Here is a 26,450-nt window from a genome sequence, read left to right as displayed (position 1 = left end):
TAGTCTCCCAAGTGCTTAGTACAGTGCTTTGTACATAGTAAGCACTCAATAAATACCACTGATGATGAGCTATGATCCCTGTTTCACATTAGAGTCATAATTTAAGAAAGACTACAATGATGTTAGAATCGAGTAGGATCTCAGAGGCTCCAAGACTGCATTTTTTTTTGTTAAATCCAGAGTGTAGGAAGAAGGGAGTTGATCTCATTTCAACTCCGCATGTGTGTCCTATCGAAACCTGGGGGTTCACTGAGAGGATTCTACCTTGCCTGAGGGATGGACAGAGACTGGCACATCCTCACTCTATCCTTCTAATCAATGGGTATCCACGGCAGTGAGGCAGAACGGGTTTTGCCACTCAGCTGACCTGAATCAAAGAGTAGCAACCACCAAAGTTAGAATATCTGAGGATAAGTGGAGACCAGGATTGTGTCATGACCCTTCCTTCTCTTCCACCATCCCTCTGCTCCTTCTCAGTCTCACGTATTCCAGTTCCTTTAGTCCTGGACCTGGTCAAAGACCCTCTGCCCCAAAGTAGGGTTGTCAGGGTAGCCTCCTGGGCACACGCACACATACACGTCCTCTGATCCAGACTAACTCATGGAAATATTGTCTTCATGATATAATAATAATAATAATGGTATTTAAGTGCTTACTACCTTTCAAGCACAGTGCTTGTACTGATCCAATCAAATCAGACAGTCCCTGGCCCACATGGGACAGGTGTGGCGGGGGAGAACAGATATTTAATCCCCAATTTACAGATGAGGGAACTGAGGCACAGAGAAGCTAAATGGCTTACTCAAGGTCTCAAAGCAGATAAATGGCAGTCAGGATTAGAACCCAAGTCACTTGACTACCAGGGTATCTGTACACATCAACTGCAAAGTGGTGGGCTGGGCCTGCTATGGCAATTTCTTCTTTTTTTGTGCAGGTGCAGGGCAGGATTTGGGTGAATAGCTACAGGTACAGGGAAGGTACAAGGAAAATATGGGTATTAAGCATCATACTTCTCATGCCTCTAGTACTGACTTGCTCATTAGTTCCTAGTAGGGAGTGAAAACTTCTTTGTGCCATTTTCTAAGTATTTACTTCTTGAATTTTATATAGCATGAACTCTTGTGTATATAGGCCCTTCCCTCAAGAAACTTAAATTGTTTAACACATTCCCCTAGTCATTATTCTCTAGTACCCAAGGCCTAGTGAGGTTATTACTGCACAGTTCACATTTTAATGGTGATTTGTATTTTGTACATACATTCTTCTGGCATTTTAATAGGAATACTGAATTTAAAAATACATTGCTCAAGGGTTATTTAAATTGGTAAAGGTTTTTCTTGTCAAAACCCTAGGCATATACTTTCAGTAGAAATTCCTTGTAAACCAGGGGTGGGGGGGCAAGCGAACATCACCAGGGATTACGCTGCGCAGACAAGATGAATATTTCTGGAGCCACGTACCCCCGATCCTGTCTCTGGGCCCGCTTGCCCAGAGCACTTGTTATGTGCAGAGCACTGTATTGAGCACTCTTAAGAATACGACAAAGTCGGTGGACCCATTTCTTGCCCACAAGGAGATTTGGTCTAGAGGGGAGCTAAATATGGGCCTACCAAACTACATTTGGGTTTTTTCTTTTCATTCCCCTCACCTCTCCAGTCACCAGAGATCCCACAAAAGTACTCAGAGTCTAGATGGGGTGAAGCAGGGAGAGGGGAGACAGGACGGTTCCAGCACCTTGCCAGCAGCAGATGTCTATCGAGGAGTCACTCCAAACTTACCCAAAAACACAACCTTCTTGGGAGGACATCCTGTCTTCCAGCTTAAATTTAATTCCTTGGGTCCTAGCATGCTGAAGCGCAAGTAACAACACTAGTGGCTAATCCCCCAATGTTGGCTGATGGGCTATTCAACATCATTAGGGTCACTGAGGCATAGATGGATTCAGTGAAATGTCTTTCGCTTGTTATTACGTCTACCCATTGCAGACACAGAGACACGGGACCTACCTCTGAAAGTGCCCTCAAATGGATCTATGTCCTATCTTCCTCCTCAAATTTAGGAGGAGAAGCAGCGTGGCTTAATGGAAAGAGCATGGGCTTGGGAGACAGAGGTCATGCATTCTAATCCTGACTCTACCACTTGCCTGCTGGGTGACCTCGGGCAAGCCATTTCTCTTTTCTGTGCCTCAGTTACCTCGGCTGTAAAATGGGGATTAAGACTGTGAGTCCCACGTGGGACAACCTGATCACCTTGTATCTACCCCAGAGCTTAGAATGGTGCTTGCCACATAGTAAGCGATTAACAAATATCATCATTAGTAGTAGTAGTACAGTTCTCTCTGCCAATGCTAAGTGCTCAATAAAAAATACTAAAATAAATACTATTAATTGATTGATTTATCCAAGACAGATGTAAGTAAGCCCCATTAAACAGGGACCATGTCTAATTTCCGTACAGTGCTCTGCACCACAGTAGGAAGTTAATAAATGCTATTTCTACTGAGGGGGACACAGACATGGCTGACCAGTGAGGCCCACCTTGCGATCCTCCAACCTCAGGAGCTAAAAGCTCTCTGCAGACAGACAAGAAACAGTAACCGGGTCCAGACTAAGCAATCTCAGATCAGGAATCCTGAAAACAATTGTCTAACATGGGCGGCAACTGAGTTTGTCTTTATTGAGTTTCTACGTCCTGAAGCCTCTGTAACTGCTCCGAGACTTGTCCATCATTTACGGCAGGAAACTTTGTCACTGAAATTCCTACCATTCCTTCTTAGTTCAATTTTGCTCAGTGGTGCCATATGTAAATGAGGACAAGTGCTCTCCTGTTCCCTAGAAATCTTGAAGGGTTGAGATTTCTCCACAATGCTTGTTTGCTAGTGGCAGCATCTACTTGTCATTTAGGAAGGTAACTTTCTTATGCCAAATTTAAATATTTTCAGGCAGAGTAATCCCATTTCCTTTTGCAGATACAAACATCCAGTAAAGGATGATTTGACTGAATCCTCCCAGTCCCGCTTCTAATAATAATAATAATAGAAATTGCGATATTTTTTAAGCACTTACTGTGTGCCAATCAAATTAAAGCAAATCGGGTTAGACACAGTCCCTGTCCCACATGGAGCTCACCGTCTCATTCCCCATTTTACAGATGAGGTAAGTGAGGCACAGAGAAATGAAGAGACTTGCCCAAGGTCACCCGGCAGACACGTGGCGGAGCAATGCATCGAGGCATCTCCGAGCTACTAATTCGACCATGAGATCGCTGCCAGAGACCGGCAGCGTTCCCTGTCCTTTGCCCCTGCTCACTGCCCTCCCTCACTTCAAATCCATCCACAGCATGAAGAAGGGACAATTTCAGCAGCTTTCCTGGGTGAACCCAATCAATCAGTCAATATTCCTTGTGAGCAGGAACTCTACTGCATTGCATTCTCCTGAGTGCTTAGTACAGTGCTCTGCACAAGGGAATGTGTCTGTTATATTGTTGTGTTGTACTCTCCCAAGAGCTCAGTACAGTGCTCTGCACACAGTAAACACTCAATAAATACGATTGATTGAAAAACCATGGATTAAGTACTTATCACATGTAGAGCACTGAACTAAACATCTGGGAAAGAACAGTATAGTTGGCCTGCATGATTCCTGCTCAAAAGCAGCAGAAAGATACCTTCTACAGATTTACACCTACCCCCATCTTGCCCCCATCATTTTCCCTTGGGACAAGGGAATTATCGATCAATCAATGGTAATAATAACGATGGCATCTGTTAAGCGCTTACTACGTGCCAAGCAATGTTTTAAGCACTGGTGGAGATACAAGGGTATCAGGTTGTACCAGGTGGGGCTCACAATCTTAATCTCCATTTCACAGATGTGGTAACTGAGGCACAGAGAAGTTAAGTGACTTGCCCAGAGTCACACAGTTGACAAGTGGCAGAGCCGGAACTAGAACCCACGACCTCTGACTCCCGAGCCCGGGCTCCTTATTTACGAAGCCCTTACTGCTGGGTGCAGAGCCTCTCAGAGCTTGGGAGAGTACAAGGGATTTGTTAAATTTATTCCCTGCCCACAGTGAGCTGGCAGTCTAGAGGGTGAAACAGACATTAATAAAATCAATAAATTACAGTCACGTACATAAAGTGCTGTGGGGCTGAGGGTGGGGGGACTATCAACTGCAGTAAATACGGTGGAAATGGTGCATTTCGTGGAATGTTTTAGAATAACTTGGAAATACTCACTTCCCTTAATATAAATCTTATCACATTCACAGAATCATTAAAATGAGTAAGTCCAGAGGGTCTTGCTTATAAAGGGAGAGTGAATAGGCAGCTTACAAGGTGTAAACCCTGTGAGAAAAAAATGAAAACGCCAACAATACTGACATTTAGTAACACTTAGCCTCTCTTCTTGTCCCTTAACAGCAGCCAGCCACCTAGAACCATCTGCTGTTATTTGCAAACTAAAGAGATGTCTAACAGCTTGGATGGAAAAGATAACATATTTAAGAGCAGCATAATGTCGGGAACTATGTTTAACACACACATTTCAGACACTTGGATTTAAATATTCAGTGGCAAATGGAACTATTTGGAACAACCATGATCTGATTAAAATGTGAAAAAATAGACAGCAACTTGCCCTCTGATCCCAGTCCAGACATTCCAAACGGATCAGATGATGCCACCAGGGGGGTAGTTTACAATAATTACAATAATATAATAATGACATTAGTTACGCACTGACTATTTGCCAGGCACTGTACTAAGCACCGGGGTGGATACAAACAAATCGAGTTGGACACGGTCCCTGTCCCACGTCGAGCTCACGATCTCAATCCCCATTTTATGGTGGCACAGAGAAGTAAAGTGACTTGCCCATGGTCACCCAGCAGGCAAGTGGAAGAGCCGGGATTCTGACTCCCAGACCCGTGCTCTATCCACTACGTTACGATGCTTCTGCAGATGGGACTGGAAAGACAGATGAGCAACAGTCTCAGCCACCCCGCGTGCACGCAAGATTGTCCCGTGTGCACACAAGGGTATCCCGCGGGCGCACGAGATTGATCCTTGTGGGGCAGCTCTGTTGGCTCTTTGTAATGTCCAGTATTTGGAATGGTCAGTGGCAACAGCCCAAAACCCTGACACCTAGATGCATGTGAAGCCATGCGTAGTTTCCGCCTGTGCCAAATGGAATACGATGACACAATGCGGGTCTGTCCATTTCGGCCGCATTTATCTGAAGCAAGAGGGTTTCTCCAGAACAACTGCATTACCTTCCCAGGTCCATGTGACCTCAGGCATCACATCCAAGGCACAGACCACAGAGGCTGATGCTGGGCACTGGAAATGAAAGAATTGGACCCGAGGGTTTCTTATTCCATGTCAGTTCCAGCCAGACCAGGCTGCGATTGTATAGCTGGACAAATGGCCTCCCTATTGGCGCTAGTTTACCTTTTTGGATTCCTGCTGTTGGGGAAGTAGAAAAAGCAGGGAATGAGAGCCCTGAAGGGCAAATCTTTTGAGTAATTAAACTTTTGTAAATCGCCCAGCAGGGAGGAGATCACCATATAAGTTCCTTATGGGCAGGGATCGAGTCCACTGTCTACCGACTTTACTATATTGTACTTTCTCAAGTGCTGAAATTTAGTGGTCTGCACACAGTTAAGTACTCAATAAGTACGTTGGATTGATTCACTGATAAGACCAGGGTCCTTGGGGCCTCAAAAAGCCACCCGCAAAGTAATACCAGCATAGAGTTTTCTCTCACCCAGGAAGAACAGGAATACCAGGAGCTGAGGCAGGGAAGACTGACAAAGATGGGAGAAGAAACAAGAATGGGGGAAAAAAAAAAGGAGAACAGACGGAGGAGGAAAAATCAGGAATGATGGGGTAGTACTTGCTGACCAACTGTTCTAACTGGCATGACTAACATCTCAATAATTAAATCCTAGGCAATGCTTTGGCAACTTGTTAAACATCCTATTTCCCCTACTCTCTCTCCCTTCTGCATCACCTACGCACTTGGATCTGTACCATGTTATGCACTTGATATTCACCCCACTCTCTGCCCCACAGCACTTATGTACATAGCTAGTACTTATTTTATTCTCTGTCTCCCCCTTTATACCATAAGCTCCTTGAGAGCAAGGAACACATCTACTAACTGCTGTAGTGAACTCTCACAAACACTCTGAAACCACTAATTGCTCAGTAAACATCACTGATTGATCTTAATCCACAAAACAAAACGCCATGACCACTTTTACAGTTCCTCTCCCTCTTTTCCAACAATGTTTGCTTTGTGGTGGTGGGATTAGCCAGCATGCAGGATCTAAGACCAGGGACAGGAATGAGCAGGAGACTCCAGACAATTTAGAAAACCCTACTAAATATGAAAACAAACACTTGGGGAAATCCACTTGACCATTTTATTTACTGCTGTCACCCTTCAGCCTGAGAGACTCCTTCTCCCCTTTATCTCCAGCAAGAAGCAAAAATGTTAAGGTCACTAAATTGTGCTAATCTTTGGCATTTTCCCTATTTGTCCTGTCACCTAACTGTACTTAATGAGCAGCTTTCAAGACAATTACACTTTTTAGGAGGACATCAAGCACGTGCCTTTGACAGCAACTAACAACTTCACAAATGGAACAGCTTAGCCTCCAAGAGGTTGCTAACAAGGCCGACAAGTCAAATAAAGGTGTTTACATAAGCGGAGGGTGGGAGAGGGAGAAAGGATTCTGGTGCTCTACAAGCAATTCAAATCCTGTTATATCTGGGAGTCACAGGACTGGATTTTAATCCTAGCTCTGCCACATGTCTGCTGTGTGAATTTAGAGATTTCACTTCACTTCTCTGTGCCTCAATAATTTCATCTGTAAAATGGGTATCAAGACTGTGAGCTCCAATCGGGACATGGACTGTGTCCAACCTGACTAACTTAGATCTACTCCAGAATTTAGTACATGCGAGGCACATAGTACACACTTAACAAATACCATTAAAAAAAAGAAGAAAAGAAAGACTACAGGTCTCACGTGCCAAAAAGATTCACTTTCTCTTGCCTGGAAGGGATTGCTGCCTCGATTATCTCATCTGTAAAATGGGGATTAAGACTGTGAGCCCCAGCTCCCCTCCCCCAGTTACCTCATCTGTAAAATGGGGTTTAAGACTGGGAGCCTCATGTGAGGCAACCTGATTACCCTGTATCTACCCCAGCGCTTAGAACAGTGCTCGGCACATAGTAAGCGCTTAACAAATACAGACATTATTATTACGTAGGACATGGACTGTATCCAAATCGACTAGCTTGTATCTGCCCCAGTGCTTAGTACAATGTCTGTTACATAGTTAGTGCTAACAAATATCATAAAAAAGTGATTACTATGTGTCAAGCACTTTTCTAAGCACTAGGTAGAGTCAAGTTAATCAGGCCATATACAGTCCCTGTCCCACATGAGGCTCATATTTTAAGTAGGCGGGAGGACAGGTACTGAGTCCCCATTTTTCAGTTGAGGAAGCTGAGGCACAGAGAAGTTAAGCTACTTGCCCAAGGTCACACAGCAGGTAAGTGGAGAAGCTGGGATTAGAACCCAGGCCCTCAGGCTCCCAGCTCTAGGTTATGCTCCTTCCTTAAGCTCTTCCAGTAACTGTTGAATCTTGCTAGGGGTTGACCTGGTTCTACCTCTGGATTGTTGGTGGTGTTGAGCCAATCCCACGACCACTCTGTGCCTCTGTAAAGTGGAGGCATCACCCTCCTTTGTTCCCTCTTGCCATTTTGATCTCTCCTGCAGCTGCCCAGCAAGCTTCCATGAAAGCATCAGCACTCAGGTGCCAAACCAAATAGTAATCGATCAATCATATTTATTGAGAGCTTACTGTGTGCAGGACATTGAACAAAGTGCTCGGGAGAGTACAAGACAACAACATAACAGACACATTCCCTGCCCGCAACACAGTGAGTTTAGAGGGGGAGACAGACATTAATATCAATGAATTATGGATATGTACATAAGTGCCGTGGGACTGGGGGCAGGGTGCTAATAAAGGGATTAAGTCAGGGTGATGCAGAAGAGAATGGGAAAAGAGAAAATAAGGCCTCTTGGAGGAGCTGTCCCTTCAATAAGGCTTTGAAGGTGGGGAGAATAATGATCCGATATGAAAAAGGAGGGCATCCAGGCCAGAAGCAGGATGTGGACAAGAGGTCGGCAGTAAGACAGACAAGATCGAGGTACAGTGAGTGGGTTGGCATTACAGAAGTGAAGTGTGCAGGCCGGGCTGCAGTAGGAGACTAATGAGGTGAGGTAGGAGGGGGCAAGGTGATTGAGTGCTCGGAATCCAACGATAAAGAGTTCTCGTTTGATGCGAAGGTGGATGGGCAAACCCCGGAGGTTCTTGAGGAGTTAGTGGAAACATGGACTGAATGTTTTTGTAGAAAAATTATTCACGCAGCAGAGTGAAATATGGACTGGAGAAGGGAGAGACAGGATGCAGGGAGGTCAACAAGGAGGCTGATACAGTTATGAAGGCGTGATAGGATAAGTGCTTGGATTAATATAATAGCAGTTTGGACAGAGGGGAAAGGACAGATTTTAGCAATGTTGTGAAGGCTGAACTGACAGGAATTAGACATAGATCAAATATGAGGGTTGAATGAGAGAGAAGAGTCAAGGAAAATGCCAAGGTTATGGGCCTGTGAGACGGAAGGATGGTGGTGCTGTTTACAGTGATAGGAGAGCCAGGGGAAGGGAAGATAAGGAGCTCTGTTTTGGACATGTTTAGTTTGAGGTGACGGCAGGACATCAAAGTAGAGATGTCTTGAAGGCAGGAGACATTGCGAGACCGTAGGGAGGGACAGAGATCGGGGCTGGAGATAGAGATGTGGGAATCATCTGCACAGAGACAGTAGTTGAAGCCATGGGAGCAAATGGGAGCCAGGGGAGTGATGTAAAGGGAGAATAGAAGGGGACCCAGAACCTTGAGGGACCTCCACAGTTAGGGGTTGGGGCAGAGTACGGATCCCACGAAAGACACTGAAAATGAGCAGCTAGAGAGATAGGAGGAGAACTAGGAGAAGACAGTGTCAAGTGAAGCCGAGGTTGGATAATGTTTCCAGGACATCCAGGCCAGAGGCAGGATGTGGGCAAGAGGTCGGCAGTGAGATAGACAAGATCGAGGACAGTGAGTAGGTTGGCATTACAGGGGTGAAGTGTGCAGGCTGGGTTGCAGTAGGAAAGTAGTGAGGTGAGGTAGGAGGGGGCAAGATGATTAAGTGCTTGAAATCCAACGGTAAGGCGTTTTTGTTTGATGCGAAGACCACTGGAGGAAGAAGGGATGGAAAACGGAGTTTTATTTTCAGCAGAAATGATTAGCAATAAGAAAATATTATAACTCATCGGCTACAGAAATTCAAAGAAACTGCCTCTCAGCCGTGCCGGCAGTTTTCAGATTGCTACCTTTATACACCGAGCTAAATCGCACACCATTAAACAATCTACACAGGTTTACACTTGATGCTATAAGGAACATTTATTTCAGTCGGGGGGCCACATCAATTAAATGCAATGTGCACTCAGAACATTAGTCATTTCATTCTGTGGCTCATTAGAATGCATGGGAAGTGCAAGTGCAGCCAGGAGTCAGTGATGCATAAAACTACAAAGCATAATTATATACCACACATCAGTATTTATTAAAACAAATCTATTGAAACATTTTGCAGGGCTTTCCTTCTCCAAGTTATTAATGATGCAAAAGTAATCAATTTTTTCTCTCCCTTGGAGTAACTTCCTCCTGACCTCGTTTCCTGATTACACAAATTATACAATATCATCCCGTAATTCAACAATAATTAAAAAAATGTTTTCTCATATCATAAAAAGACAATTGGAAATTTGGGGGTGAAATAGTAAAGACTGAAATGGCTCTTTTAAAATATCATTATTGACAGCATTTTCTAGTTAAAGGCCTCATTAGTTAGGGCTCTGTATCGGCTAAAGTGAGGTAAATCATATCAGTGAAAATATCTGCATTAACCGCATCCCAATTACCTGAGTTGACTGTGTCATTTAGTAATGTCTGAAGGCCTTAGTGTTACTTGCCCTGGGTGTCCAAAGCAATCAAAGGAATGGGATTTCCAGATCAGTGTAGAATGGGCATCCAACATCACAGCCCACTCTATTAAACTAGGCTTCTTGAGGCAGGTGTCATCTCTGGTAAAATTGTAGATGAGGCTCCCTGACTTGGAATGTGGACTTTGGAAAATATTGACTTTTTGAAGACATGAGACAGTGCAAAGGGATCTGACAACTAAATCACTGAAATAAATGAAGTACACTCGCTTCATGGACTCACGCATGTTCTTCCGCCATCGTGTTTTGGGTTGTCCGGAGAGCCAGGCAAATGTCGGAAGAACATCCCCCAAGTTACTTAATAGCATACAGCTAAAACACATAGTGAACACACACATTATGGAAGTATTAAGTGCATTTACAGGCATGCACACACAGTAGTGCAATAATGTTTTGGGGAGTGAAGTGGGAAGAGTGAGTCAGGGATCTGCCTGGTCAGATTCATGATGGATTGGGGTGAAAAAATTATCATCACTCACTTCCCTTTAGTTAGGAAAGACTCTGTGGAAAGAGGTGGGATTTCAAGAGCTACCTAATTCACGGAAAAGATGGCACGGGGCAGACTTTCCATAAATATAAGCCGTGCTGGTTTTAAGACCGGAGCAATCATTCCCGGAGATTTCTGCCTCTCTTCTTCCCCATCTGAAGGTCGCAGGCATTTAACTGCCGGACACAAAGCTGGCCTTTTATGGCCCAGGCCCAGAATGGGGGCGGGAGAAGGGGAAAACAGTACAGTTAAATGAACAGTATTACCCTTAAACATCTTCCTACTGTCTCAGGGTAACATTGAAATCCATGGAACCCACTGCTCCTAACCTTGATTTGGGGAAGGGCTGCTTGCTCAAGGAGCGGGATTACTGAAAGAGTGGGTACTTCTTCTAGCCTTTGAGCTACCTCTAGAGAGGAAGGCCTCTCTAGACCGTAACCTCACTGTAGGCAGGGAATTTGTTTATTGTTGCACTGTACTCTCCCTAGCGCTTAGTACAATGCTCTGCACATGGTAAGTGCTCAATAAATACTATTGAATGAATGAATGACCTCCTTCCCTCTCCCCATCTCTGACTGGGGCTGCCCAGCAGTTTATTATTCATTCATTCAATCGTATTTATTGAACGCTTACTGTGTGCAGAGCACTGTACTAAGCGCTTGGAAGGGTACAATACAACAATAAACAGACACATTCCCTGCCCACAATGCTGAGTATCTACACCTGATCAAAGACAACCCTTTTCACTCATTTATCTGCATCTTTGTCACCAAAACATTTAGAGTTGATGCTTCAGCTTCATCAATCAGCTATTTCATCTTTGATTTTTCCACTAAGAGCTGGAGCTGCATCATGAATTGTGAAGGTGAATTGTTGGGATGCCTCTTCCTGGTAAACAAAGGACAAAGACTTCAAGGTTACAGACCTGGTCCCATCGGGAATAAATCCGTGGCAATGGGGATGATTATCTAATGCTGGAACCAGGAACCAGAAACACAGATAAACACCAGTTCAGATCCTGACTTCTCTCGGTCCTCCTGGGCAACTGACTTAATCTCTCTGCTAAAATAGAGATGATAGTGCTTAATTCTCTCCCAGGAAAAGTGTTAGGATTCATGAACACGAAAAAGTACTTTATGGTCCAATTCTTATCAAGTATCTCTGTCTTGGGAGCAATCTGGGAGAGGAGAAACTTTCTGCAGCAGGGAGGAGAAAATGTCAGCCTCTTAACGAAAGACCTTCAGACCATCTCAACTCCCTACTACTAAAAAAGTCTGGAGGAGTAAGGCCTAGAAATGATCTCAACTTTTACTGTTATATCATAGGACTTTCAATTAAGCATACATAAACACAATTTTAAATTCTAAATTGAGTTGGCTAATTATAACAGTACTCCATCCAGTTCCACACAATTTCATTCATTACTGCAGCAATGAATGAGATAGCAATCTGCATTTGGAAAACATAGCACAGCAACATTTTGGGTGCCAGAATGTATCTCACTTGATTGTCAGTAAAGCTCAATGTCTTCGGTCGAGTTTCCTGCCTAGAAAGTCTCCTCTGGGTAGAGGATCTAATCCCAAACAGCATTCCCAGGGCCCAGTGGATCACTGGTGGGAATAGGGAGCTCCATGGAGTGCAGGGGGAACAGGGATTCCACAGTGGAGCGGGATTGGGGACCGCAGGGAGTGTTACTCCGACTGCTACCCCCAGCCCACCAACTGGAACAAGAGGATATCAAGTTTGCCCCCTGAACTCAAGGCTTGTTCTCGAACCATCATATGTAAGCTCATTTAGGGCAAGGAACGTGTCGACCAACTCTATCATGTGCTGTGCACACTGTAAGCACTCAATAAACACAACTAACAGGGTTCAGTCCAGCAGTCCAAGCCCTTGGACTGAATCTGGTCTCTTTAAGATAGTTTATGGTTCAGGGGGCAAACTTGATGCCCTCTGGTTCCAGTCAGTGGGCCGAGACAGATAGCGGCAAGAGTGACATAGAGTCGACTTTTCGCCATATCCTTGGCCCCAGGGAGCTGAACCCTCATTATTGTTCCTCTTGCCTATGAGAGTACGAAAAACGCCCCCCCATACACATGCCACTGAGCTTTTTCAGGACAGCCGGCCCTGAGGCAGCACCAAATGTTAATAATGATAATAATAATAATTTTGGTATTTGTTAAGCCCTGAGGCAGCACCAAATAATAGCAATAATTTTGGTATTTGTTAAGCACTTACTATATGCCAAGCACTGTTCTAAGAGCTGGGTAGATACTAGGCAATCAGGTTGTTCCACACAGGGCTCACAGTCTTAATCTCCATTTTCCAGATGAGGTAACTGAGGCACAGAGAAGTTAAGTGACTTGTTCAAAGTCACACAGCAGATAAGCGGCGGAGCTCAGATTAGAACCCACGACCTCTGACTCCCAAGCCCATGCTCTTTCCACTGAGCCACGATGAGAAAAGGTCATTTCATTTTTGTCATTGAAAAGTTGCTTTACCTAAGCTGATGAGAAGTCCTGCTTTAGGCAGAACCATGACCAACCTTAAGGTACTTTCCTGCATCCCAACCGGGCTGTGGAACAAATTAATCATTGCATTTTCGGCTGGACCCGACGGACGCCCCACCTGGGTACTACTACTACTAACTGTGGTATTTGTTAAGCACTTACTATATGCCAGGCGCTGGAGTGGATACAAGCAAATCAGGTGAGACACCGTTCCTGTCCTACATAGGGCTCACGGACTTAATCCCCATTTTACAGATGAGGCAACTGAGGAACAGAGAAGTGAAGTGACTTGTCCAAGGTCACACAGGAGACAAGTGGAATACCTGGGATTCAAACCCATGCTATTCTCACTCTCTGGCCACTGCTCTATCCACTACGTCATATGGTGGAGAGACAGCCACCATCTCTGCTAGAGCCATACTGGCCCTTAGGGTAGTGAAAAGGAGTCTCCTGCCTGGACAGACGATGTTCTTCTTTCCATTTTGGAAATTCCTCTTCATTGTCCAGGGGTTTGGTTGTGGCACAGCCAGGCAGGCATGACTACTGCCAGGCCCCTCTGCTCCCTTCTGACCCTCAATGTTCCTGGCTGCCAGCAGTAGGTAATCATTAGGCATAAGGAACGGATGGAGCGAGGCCACGGGAGAGGAGGTGGGCAGAGAGCAAGAGGTAAGTTTTCTCTCTCACCCCTTCTAGCCCATCTAATCCTTAGGGCATTTATTAAGTGATTACTATGTGCTAAGCACAGAGTTAAGGAACAAGATGATCAGATCAGGTATATTCCCTATCTGCCATGGGGTTTACAGTCTAAGTGGTTGGGAGAGGAGGTATCATATTCCCATTTTACTGGTGAGGATATTGAGGCACAGAGAAATTAAGCCATTTGCCCAAAATCAAACAGCAAGTCAGTGGCAAAGGTAGGTTTAGAACCCGGGTCTCCTGATGCCCAGTTGCATGCTTGTAGTTGGGCACTAGTCAACTTTCTAGCCGGTTCTCTGAGGTCCATCCCATAGAACCTTTCACAAAAAAAGGAGGAAACAGCAACCTTTGCTTCCATTCAGCTCGGTCACAAAGAGTGGAAGCGGGGACAGAGATGAATCCAGATTGATTGCAGCCCGCATTAACATGAGGCAGGAGCCTCCTCTACCCAAGATCTCCACTTCTGCCTTAATACCAATAAAAATCATTCAGCAGAGAACGAAAGGGACATTTCCAGTTTCCTTTTGTTATCTGGGAAGTTTTGAAAAAAAAAATCACAATTTTTTTTATTTTCTCAAATAGTTTGGGCTCACATGGAATCACTAGTTCTGACAAGGTTCTGTTATGAAACACGGGCCCTAAGCTATATGACAATTTCGGAAATCTAAAAAACCTAAGCTCTGTATGTGCCATAAATTCTGTTTGTAGCTATGCAGAATAGATGGTGCCCTTTTATAAAGCTGAAGGTGTTTAAGAAGATGAATAGAGTAGCAATATTTGACCTTTTAAGGAGCTGAAGGATTTAGATCATAAATTTCAAGGATAGAGGAAAAAATATTTTATTAACAAAATCGTTCCAACAAAATGGTTTCTGTTGAGGCTTAAATTGTCTTTTGGAACAAAACCACTAATTGAGAAAGCCATTTGAGTAAAATACACTAGACAGTTAGGTGGCAGAACACATTAATTTCATTGATACCAATGAATGCTTCATTATGTTTTAAGTGCTTAAAAAGCCCAGGATTTAAGGAAAGGAGATTTGAATAGAGAAAGCAGCTAGAACTCTGAGTTTGGAAGCAGTGTAACTCCCATTGCTTTTCCACTTCACAATTTGCCATTCTACTGGTGGCTGATGTTCAAATATTTTTGGAAGGTGAATCACCATACTAAGACACTTAGGATGACTGACTAATATTCTTCAACAAAGTCATATCTTCAATAATACAGCCTAGTTCCCTAACAAATCTCACCTGAGGGAATAATGAAGGAAATATAAGACATGGGAAGAATTTTATCAAAATTAGCTAGAAGGTTTTGGCGGGCATTTTCTGTCATCTATAAAGTGTGCCATCTTGTCACCAGTCAAAAAGCAGAGTCAAGTGTAAAGGAAGATTAGTTTCAGACTCTTAGGTTGCTGTCTATAGTTATTATTAATTACTATTATCATTTATTCTTACTATCAGTAATTATAAATGATGAGTGCTTACTAAACACTGATCTAAGTGTTGGGATAGATACAAGTTAATCAGGTTGATCACAGTCCCTGTTTCTGTCCCACATGGGGCTCACAGTTTAAATAGGGAGGAGTAGGATTTAATCCCCGCTTTTCAGGTGAGGTTGGTAAGGCACAGAGACAAGTGACACAGTAGACAAGTAGAGGAGTCGAAATTAGAACCCAGATCCTCTGACTCCCAGGCCTGTGCTCTTTCCACTAGTTAGCACTGCTTCCCATTGCTTTTGATCTTTGATATACTATGGAAAGTCACTCTTTAGTTTCAACTTTGGTTCTTCGTTACTAGTTTACTTACAGAGAACCCCTAATCTACAAAGTCAGCCTTGAGATTTTCTAGAGGATTTCCACAAGCATCTTCAGTCAAGAACCATGCTTATTCATTTTGGGAAACAAAGGAAGACTGGATCTGCTAACCCCCATCCCACTAGATTTTGCGGTACAGAGCAGCGAAGAGAGACATGAAGCAACCTCCATATTATCGGTTCCATATGGCACAACTTCCTCATAACTCGTCAGACTGTGTGGTGTCTCCGAGAGAAGAACTCCAACCATTTCCCCGTTACCCCCAGACAAGGTCAGATGATTTCCATTCAATAGCGCGAGTGGTTTCCACTCTCTTTCCACTTGTGCTATCGGGGGTGTTGTAAAAGGGCTAGGGATCTTGGCTTACATACGCTATTAGATGTAATTTATTAAGGAAACCCCCAAGTTGTCAGGCAAACACCTATTTCCTAGAGTGGTTTTCTCTTTCAGAAAATAAATGAACATTAAGTGGGATGGCTATCCACCGTGGATACTCACCACCGTGAACTATCATCACCAACATCAGTACCACATCAACTACCATATTACCGAGCACCTACTGTGTGCATTTGAGATTTTGCCAGAGATTGAAAAGAGGAAAAGGAGTCCCACAAACAATTTTATTGTACTGTCCCTCTCCCCCCACTAGATTGTAAATCCCTTGAGGGCTTACATGAGTCTACTAATTCTATGACCCTCCTCATAGTGCTTAAAAGAGTGCTCTGTGCTTAGTATGCACTCAATAAAAGCTAATTGATTGAATGATTCCCAGGATAATGTCAACACCATCCGGAGGCGAAGGGATCTTCAGAATTGCTAAAGATGAGATGTGAACAATCGGAATCAGATCCCAAATTTTATCCAGTGATTCAGGTTCATGAACGGATAAGAGGTGTTCAGATTTAAAAACAGGGTCCGATAATTGGAATGTTCTGGGCCTTAAAGAAATGATAATGGTTATCTCCGCACATTGCAAAATGAATGTAAATTTAACCAATTTTTGGCTGCAACTTTAAAAGGAAATGTCAGTGTGGAAAGCGATACTTCTCATTCTGCTAAATTCATTCATTCATTCAATTGCATTTACTGAGTGCTTACTGTGTGCAGAGCACTGTACTAAGCGCTTGGAATGTACAATTCGGCAACAGATGAGACAATCCCTGCCCAACAATAGGCTCACAGTCTAGAAAGGGGACACAGCAAAACAAAACAAGTAGTTGGTAAATTTGGCTTTCAGGTAAATCGTGGCCTAGTGGAAAGAGCACAGGTCTGCAAGTCAGAGGGACTGTGTTCTAATCCTGGCTCCACCACTTGTCTGCTGTGTGATCTTGGGCAAGTCACTGAACTTCTCTGTGCCTCAATTATCTCAGCTGCAAAATGGGGATAAGACTACGAACCCTATGTTGGACAGGGACGGTGTTCAACCCGATTATCTTGTACCTACCCTGGCATTTAGTTCAGTGCCTCACACATAGTAAGCACTTAAATACCATTAGAAATAATAATAATCAGTATCAATAAACACTACAAAAAATAAAGGTGGAGAGTCAAAATTTGAATGAGGTGAAGAAGGGCACATAGCTTAAGGTGAAAATGATTCACATCTGATACCTTCACTTAAATGCACAATTAAGGCTAATTTGTTAAGTAAAACTCAAAGTCGTTTACTTATCAAGCAAATTAATCTATTTCCTGGGGCGCCTTTCTCTTTGAGAAAATAAATGAACATAAAGTGGGGTGAATATCTACCTTGTGATATAGTCCCTGTGGATTATCAGCTCCAACATCAGTACCACATCAACAACCATATTACCGAACACCTACTTTGTGCAGGACACTCTGCACTTGAGACTATGCAACAGAATGGTAGGACTAGGTTGGGGAGATAACTGGAGAGAGCTGTGGGGTCAAAGGAGGGTTATTTTAGGATAGGAGAGGCATGAGCGTGTTTGAAAGAATGTTTACTTTCTACTCCAGTTTTGATTTTACAAGTGCCAGTTTTTACCTCCCCCTGCCCCTTCCACCTGCACCAAACAGGAGAAAATACCAAAAAATGCTGGTCACCGTTTCAAAACCAGTATAGTAGGTTCTTCTGAGAGTGGGGGCTGCGTACCTGAAGACACCCACACTGTAGTACGCATGCCAGTACACACTAGCACTCATTTGCATATCATTCATCAATAGTATTTATTGAGCGCTTACTATGTGCAGAGCACTGTACTAAGCGCTTGGAATGTACAAATCGGTAACAGATATCATAGCATTGCACGCTATAAACAGGTGGAAAGAATTTTCCCTAATTCCCTTATAGCATTCTCTCCAAAACCCTTAATTAAAGCACATCCCATGTACCTCTATAAGCTTCTCTATCGCTTATCATTGCATATAAGCATATTGTTGCATATTCTCAAGCGCAGAGTAGTGTCCTGCATAAAGTAGGTGTTCAGTAATATGGTTGTTGATGTGGTACATTTCTTGGTGCTGATAATCCACAGGGAATGTATCACAAGGTGGATATTCACCCCACTTTATGTTCATTTGTTGCATATTCTGTTGCACGCTCCTTTATCCCCTCAATCTGGCTTCTGCCCCCTTCATTCCACAGAAGCCGCCCTCTCAAAGGTCACCAATGTTCTTCTTGCTAAATCCAATGGTCTCTACTCCATCCTAATCCTTCTAGAACCCTCAACTGCTTTCAACACGGTCAAGCACCCCCTTCTGGAAATATTATCTAACCTTGGCATCACGGACACCATACTCTCCTAGTTCTATCTCTCTGGCCCCTCATTTTCAGTCTTTTTCACGGGCTCCTCTTCTGCCTCTCCATCCTCTAACTGGGAGTCCTTCGAGGCTCAGTTCTGGGTCCCCTTCTATTCTCTATCTACACCACTCCCTTGGAGAACTCATTTACTCCCTTGGCTTCAACTACCATCTCTATGCGGATGATTCCCAAGTCTACATCTCCAGCCCTGATCTCTCTCCCCTCTGCAATCTCACATTCCCTCCTACCTTCAGGACATCTCCACTTGGATGTCTCTATGTGGATGTCCCACTGAACCCTCAAACTTAACATGTCCCAAACATAACTCCTTATCTTCTCACCCAAACCCTAACCTCCCCCTGACTTTCCTCTCACTATCCTTCCTGTCTCAAAAGTCCATAACCTTGACATTATCCTGGACTCATCTCTCATTCAACCCTGTCCATTCAACTTCCACAATATCCCTAAAATCTGCCCTTTCCTCTGCATCCAAACTGCTATCACATTAATCCAAGCACTTATCCTAACCGGCCTTGATTACTGAATTAGTCTCCTTGCTGACCTCCCTGACTCCTGTCTCTCCCCACTTCAGTCCATACTTCGTTCCGCCGTCCGGATCGTTTTTCTACAAAAACTTCAGCCAGTGTTTTCCCACTGCTCAAGAACTTCCAGCGGTTGCCCATCCATTTTTGCAACAGAAAGAAACTTCTTATCGTTGGCTATAAAGCACTGAATCACTCTTTCCCCTCCTACCTTACCTTGCTGCTGTCCTACTAAAATCCAGCCCCCACATCACCCCTCTAATGCTAACTTACTCACTGCATCTCCATCTCATCTATCTCACTGCTGACCCCATGCCTACATCCTGTCTCTGGCCTGGAATGCCCTCCCTCTTCATAAGAGAAGCATCATGGCCTAGTGAATAAAACACGGGCCCGGGAGTCAGTAAGACCTGGGCTCTAATCCTGGCTCTCCTCTGTGACCTTGGGCAAGCCACTTAACTTCTCTGTGGCTCAGTTACCTCACCTGTAAAATGAAGATTAAGCCTGTGAGCCCCATGTGGGACATAGACTATGTCCAACCTGATTAGCTTGAATCTACCCCAGTGATTAGAACAGTGCCTGGCACGTAGGAAGGGCTTAAATATCATAACGAATACCATATCCGACAATCCCTCTTCCCACCTTCAAAGCCTTACAGAAGACACAACTCCTGCAAGAGGCCTTCCCCATCTAGGCTTCCATTTCCTCTTCTCCCATTCCCTTCTGCCTCAGACTTGCACCCTTTATTCACCCTCCCTCATCCCCACAGCATTTATGTACATATCCATAATTTATTTATACAAATGTCTGCCTATCCCTTTAGAATGTAACCTCATTGTAGGCGGGGAATATGTTTGCCAATTCTGTTATACTGTGATAATAATAATGTTGCTATTGTTAAGCGCTTACTATGTGCCGAGCGCTGTTCTAAGCGCTGGGGCAGATACAGGATAATCAGTTTGTCCCACATGAGGCTCACAGCCTTACATTTTCCAGATGAGGTAAGTGAGGCACCGAGAAGTTAAGTGACTTGCCCAGCGTCACAGAGCGGACAGGTGGCGGAGCCGGGATTAGAACCTTTGACTCCCAAACCCGTGCTCTTTTCACCGAGCCACAAGGGGCTCACAGTCTTGGTCCCCATTTTACAGATGAGGTAACAGACACAGAGAAGTGAAGTGACTTTCCCGAGGTCACACAGCAGACAAGTGGCAGAACCGGAATTAGAACGTGGATCCTTCTGCCTCCCAGACCCATGGTCTAGCCACTAGGTCGTGAGATGTTCTTCCCGAACACCTTGAATCAGCCTGGATTAAGGAGGAGAGCCAGTCTCTCACTGAATTCACTCTTTGGCTTGAGTGATGAGTACTCTCCAAAGCACTCATTACAGCGCTCTGCACAAAATAAGTGCTCAATAAATATGATTGATTGCAGAAAATCCTACTTGTGTAAGACAGGGTGGGGACAAAGAAATTGTCCTCATCTTTTTCTGCTCGTGTGTGTCAATCTCTGGCTTCCCAGAGTGGATACACACTTTTGGTTTAGCCACTCAATGCTACGGAGGCACATGGCTTGATTAGGTCTAATACACTATAATTCAATCTCTTTCTCTGCAAAAATGGGCTCAGGTTGATATAGTGCATCTCACCAGCCTCCGTAGGGCACTGTTATTATGCTAACCCCATTTGGGCTAAAAGCGAGATGCAATGTAAGAAGTGGAGAACTCCTGCTGCTCCACAGGACCTGGATGCCTGGCCTTTCCCTTAAGTACAATAGAAAGCTGATTTTTCTGGTCTCTCATGATGCCTCCCTGCTATGGGCTACCTGACCCTTTCCCAGTCCCATCGCCCCACACCCCCAGAAGCCCACAGCATTCTTTAGACATCTCAAGTTTCACCTCTGCTTCCACTAGAGATTCAATCTCCACTTTAGTAATTTTTTCATCAGATAACTTTTTCTTGGCATTAGTTATTTTTGTTTTGTAAAACAAAAATAACTAATGCCATGAAAAAAAGTTTCTTGCATATACTAAAATTGGACAAGCTGGCTGGGAAAATCTAGTGGAAAATACTAAGGGAAAAGAATATTTGAGATGCAATCATTTTCTTTTGAGCCCAGATCAACTATTTTCCAGCTCAGAAAAATGTGATGAAATAGGAAAAAATTGCTCTGTTGGTATGAAAGAGGGTTTAATAAGCACCACTATACAGTTTTTCTCTTTATTTGGCTAAAAATAGATGGTACTTTGGGAATAGCCAAACCCAGATTACAAAAGTGAGAAAGCATATTTAGGGGCAGGAGAGTGATTGGCTGCAACTGCATGTGTTATACACGTATGTCTGCAATGGGAGAGTGCGTTCGTTACACGGATGGTGTTCTGTATAGATCAATTACAGTAGTATGTATCATAATTGTGGTATTTGGTGCTTCCTATATTCCAAGCACTGTACTAAGCGCTGGGATAAATACAGGATAATCAGGGGATAATCAGGTCCCACCTGGGGCTCACAGTCTAAGTAGGAGGGGGAACAGGTATTGAATTTTGCAGATGAGGGAACTGAGACACAGAGAAGTTAAGGGACATGCCCAAGATGGCATAGCAGGTAAGTGACAGAGCCAGCATTAGAACCCAGGGCCTCTGACTCCCAGGCCCTCTAGGCCACACTGCTTCCCATTCATTGAGCGCGTACTGTATACAGAGCACTGTGCTGGTGCTTGGGAGAGTACCATACAATAGAATTGGTAGATTTGATCCCTACCCACAAGGAATTTATATTCTAGGGTACAGGTGTGTACATTAATTGCCTTCTCTTCAACCATTTTCTTTTTGCTCTGGGATTACTACACAAAACTGCCGTGCCGGCTTATCGGCAGCCAATAAGAAAATCAGACCCAAACCACCACGCTTGTACTTGATCTCTGTGCAAGGGAAAGCACGCAAAATCAACCAAGCCATTTTGCTTTTCTTAGGTAACTGCGCTTTCACAAGTTCTGAAAGCTACCATCACCACCTAGGCATTTTCAAATGGCTATACTGAAAAATAAAAATACCACACAAATTCTATTGATATGGAAATGCTTTGTAAGTTCTATTTTTGAAGAGACCGAACTCCTTTCCAAAACGTAGTCGCATGTATTAGAAAACGTGTTTAGCTGTTCTCCAAGTTAAAAACAACTCCACATGTTTATTCAGGGATTGCATCGCTCTATAATCAGCAAGCAAAAGTCCAGTGCTTTAAAAAATGACAACTGGGATTCTAGGGAATTGATTTAAAGAACAGCTGTGACCTCAGCATTTAGCCCTATCCTCAACAAGCACATCTTAATGAGAGTCAGACTTAACTCAATGAAACATTAGTAAACCTGGCTTACAGCAATATGAGATGAAAATATTTTTGATGTGGAAACAGATGTCACTGTACATTTTTCAGAATGTGACATCACCCACTGCCTTTGTAGCATGGATCTGCCTATAAATTTAAAAATACATTCCTTTTAAATTTCGGTGCCAGACTGAACTCAGTAGTGTCAATTGTTCCATTCGGATGAAGCTAATGAAGCTCCCATCTTTCTTCAAAATTTCCTTTTGTTCCTGCTGGGTGCTGGATAAATACTTGCAGTAATTAAAAGCTATTCCTAACCTAAATAGACTAACCTTTAAAATAACCAGCCTCTGCTTCATTCTTTTCTGAAGGAATGGTAATTACAAAAACATCACATTTTGAGTTTGTAAAACCACGGCATAAATTGAAACCAGTGCAGCTAACACACTCCATACCTGGGTGAGAGAGTACTGTGAGGAGGGCAGGCCTTGTGTCACGCAAAATCAACAGCCAAAAGGGAGTCATGGAGTGACGCTGAAGTGACTAATCTGCTAAATATTGATCAGGAAGTTGGACAAACAAAATACCTGCCATCTAAAAGTTTACAGATTAAACCACGCCAGCATAGTGTAAGCCAGGATCCAGGGTTGCACAGACTTCTGAAAGTTAGTAGCCCGCTCTGGGTTCTACAGTTAATTCATAAGACAAACGGAGGGTTGTTGCCCAGTGGAAGGATGCTTCAGCCCTGTCAGTCCCCTGCTCTTCCTAGCGGAAGTGTTTCTTTTCTGAAGCTCCAGTCCATTGGCCAAACCTTCCCCCAATAAACTGCCACCAATTCTATTGAATCAACCAATCGATAAAGAATTCAAGGCTACAGAACTACCCAGATCACAGCAGCTCCTAGCCACGACTGTTCTACTCTGAACCCGGAGGTTTTCCTCCAAGCAGGCATAGGGAAGTGGGGATGATCCTTCAGCAGAAGCACTAGAGCTGGGAGTTTCTTAGCCCTGCCTCTCGCTGACCTACCTGGTCCACAGTTCCAAACCAGGCTGCAGAGTCCAGGAAACGAGTCCAGCGAAACTCACCTCAACTGGGTGCAGAGGGAGAGTGGGAGAGATGTTCTTATCCACCGGGCAGAAAGTAACAGGGGATTGCCTTCTGCAGCCTTCCAACTGCCCTTTTTCCACCAAGGTGGGGGAGGTGATTGGGCTTGGCAGATTTAATAAAATGCACGTTTTGTGTAGAAAGTCTAGAAGTAATAGGTTAAGGTGAAATTTGATCCTCTCCTTCCAGCTTCGAGCTACCCACAATGTCTCCCGGCCCCGCCTGCTCACACAGAGTGAAACTGCCGGAGAAGTGGGCTGCAGGCATCCCCCTACTCAGAAGGGTCACGGGAATCTGCCGTGATGGACCCGGCTCTGGGACTGCCCACAGATGATTATTCTGAACCTCCATTAGGGTCTGCGGCAAGGCCATAGACCTGTGTAATTCCGCTGAGAAACTCAGGGCCACCATTCCTCCTTCAGAGGGCACCAAACCATTCTGAAAGTCGAGTTGAAACTGAATTTGGATTCAGTAAGAGAATGAGCTGGTCCCTTCACCCAGGTTTCCACACTGAGGCTAACACTGCTAAGCTCATCTGGGCTGACAGATATCCTCAGGTCTATCAGCTCAGACAGGCTTTTCTGAAAGTTGTACATTTGGAACCTGGATATAAGAATTCTCAGAGCACGTCATCAGCAGTTCGTTCATTAATCTGTATTAGATGCCAAATGGGCAAAGACCTCCAAGCATTTAGTGATTTGGGATAAACTGAACATTTATACTCCCTTAAAACAAAAGCAATTGGCTAACTGGGCCTTCCCCCTAAGTAAAACAGAAAGCTGGTTTTCTGTCATTTTGTGGCCTCAACATACTTCTCGCACTGTTCTCGGTAACCACTTTGAAAGGATCCAGAGATCTGAAAATTTAAAAGGACCAGAGCACAAAAGGGCTCCGCTCTCCAATTCTCCTTCTAACTACAATCTCTCTCTAAAGCCACCCGAAGAACAATTTAGAACTCTCCCTACTTACCTCAAAGATTTTCTCATCCACCAACTCTCCTCTCCTCCCCACAAATGTTCATGTCCCGATTCCCTTGTTCTAACTGGGAGAGGAAGTGTGTGTGTGTGTGTGTGTGTGTGTGTGTGTGTGTCTATGTGTGTGTGTGTGTGTGTGTGTGTGTGTTGGGGGGCAGGGCAGAGAAAGAGGGCCATGGATAGGAACAGATTCTCCATTCTAGGCATTCCTGAGGGCATTCCTGGAGTCAGGATTTCCAGTCAGATGTATAGAGGATGACCTCCTTGACTTTTGGAAGACCCACATATTTCTAAGATACCAGGAAGCAATCAGCTAATATATTAGAATATGTATCATACCCACCCCAAGGGCTTAGTAGAGTGCTCCACAAACAGTAAGATCTCAATAACTATGATTGATTTTTTTCTTAATGATATTTGTTAGGCACTTACTATGTGTCAACCACTTTTCTCATTGATTGATATTAGAAAAAACACTGTTCCCCACCCCTGGAAAAGACTTTGGTTTCCACCTCTATACCTTGCTATCACGCATTTCAGACCAGGATCAGTCATTCATACTGAAAGCCAACTTCATTTGTGGATATCAGGTATAGACAAAAGCTTTGAGAGCTATTCACACCCTTTCAGATTATCTCACCTTCTTGACACTCTCCCTCCAGCTACATCCCCTTTCATGGGTGGGTAGGGCCAATTCATAGCTGACAAATGAATGGGCTTATTCGATTTAGCATGGCCTAGCAGAAAGATCACAGGTTGCGAGTCAGAGGACCTGGGTTCTAATCCCAGCTCCCGTCACTTGTTTGCTGAGTGACCTTGGGCAAGTCACAAACTTCTCTGTGCCTCAGTTCCCTCATCTGCAAAAATGGGAATTCAATACCTGTTCTGTGAGCCCCATGTGGGACCTGATCTTCTTGTTTCTACCCCAGTGCTTAGTACAGTGCTTCACATATAGTAACTGCTAACAAATACAAATTACTGTTAAATCATTATTATTAAGATTCCAGCATCACTTTCTTCTCCCTCCCACCTCTGATTCCATTTTGGTTCTGATAACTGAGCTAGTTCCTTAGTGTATGTCCAATTTCCATGTTCGCAAGACTGAAATGCGATTGATTACCTGTAATCTTTCTTACCACTCAAAGTCATAGGCCTCACTATTTCTCCAGTTTAGACCTGAGTAGCATTATCATCTGGTTAATACCATATTTTGCTTGCCGGTAATCTATTCCATATGCACGCTTGCCCACCAATTAGGGAATAGCACACAATATTAACTCTTTCTGCCTTCAAGAAGCTGCAAGAAACTAACTCCATGATCAAGACTACAATCTGACAAAAATGAGAAAACTCCATCTGTCTTCCCTTCCAAGGTCCCTCCAGTTCCCAGGTACAAGGCAAAGAAAATCCGGGTAATATACACCCCTGTGTCTAAAATGGAAGAAAAATGGTAAAACTGAACTTGAAATAACATTTAAGTCTCCCTTCTTTCTTTCACCTAATAAAAAAGAAGCCCAAGTACTTACCGTGTCATGAGCTCTATCCTTGACATCATAGACGGTTAGTTTTATTTTGGTTTCCTCATAGATGGGGTAGTCTGGTGGAAATGCCACACCAGTCAGAAACAGTGGATCTCTTGTTCCCTGGACAGCACAAGTAAATGGGTTAAATCAGTAAGGTAGCAGCTGCAGGCACTTCAGCATGCAATGACAGATGAGAGCAACAGTTTGTTTTTTTAGGAAATGCTTTCATTACAATAAAGAAAGAGATCTGGAAGGCCAAATACCACCCAGTGACGGCAATATAAAATCTAAGTATAGAAAAACCTAATCACACACGAAGAGGTGCTTGAGGGACCAAGAGGAGTCTGGACATTGATAATAAATGTCCTCATGTGACCCAGTCATCATCCATCAGGACAATTCATACCATGAGATGATAAACATTTTTTTCTGAATACAGCAGTTTATGAGAACTCTTCCTTTGGGCCAGCTGTCATCATACTCTGTGTCTGTCTAAGTGGACACAAGCTGTGATTCTTATAAACAACCAGAGATTTGGACTGATAATATTAAAAAAAAAGTCTTAAAGCCCACAGTGCTTTTAACTCAG

General features: G+C 43.8%; 1 protein-coding gene across 5 annotated transcripts in view; it reads right to left on the bottom strand.

The window, feature by feature from the left end:
* Window positions 1-26,450, bottom strand: part of INPP4B (inositol polyphosphate-4-phosphatase type II B) — a 463,330-nt gene that overhangs the window by 239,622 nt on the left and 197,258 nt on the right. For all 5 annotated transcript variants that reach the window (XM_007668427.4, XM_039913682.1, XM_029076612.2 and 2 more), the window contains exon 7: window positions 25,865-25,981. In XM_007668427.4, the coding sequence (XP_007666617.2) occupies window positions 25,865-25,981 (117 nt within the window). The remainder of the gene's footprint in view (window positions 1-25,864; window positions 25,982-26,450) is intronic.

Source organism: Ornithorhynchus anatinus, chromosome 12 (assembly GCF_004115215.2).
Source record: "Ornithorhynchus anatinus isolate Pmale09 chromosome 12, mOrnAna1.pri.v4, whole genome shotgun sequence".
NCBI lineage: Eukaryota > Metazoa > Chordata > Mammalia > Monotremata > Ornithorhynchidae > Ornithorhynchus > Ornithorhynchus anatinus.
The sequence above is the reverse complement of the archived record's forward strand: the minus strand, read 5'-3'. Positions and strand labels throughout refer to the sequence as shown.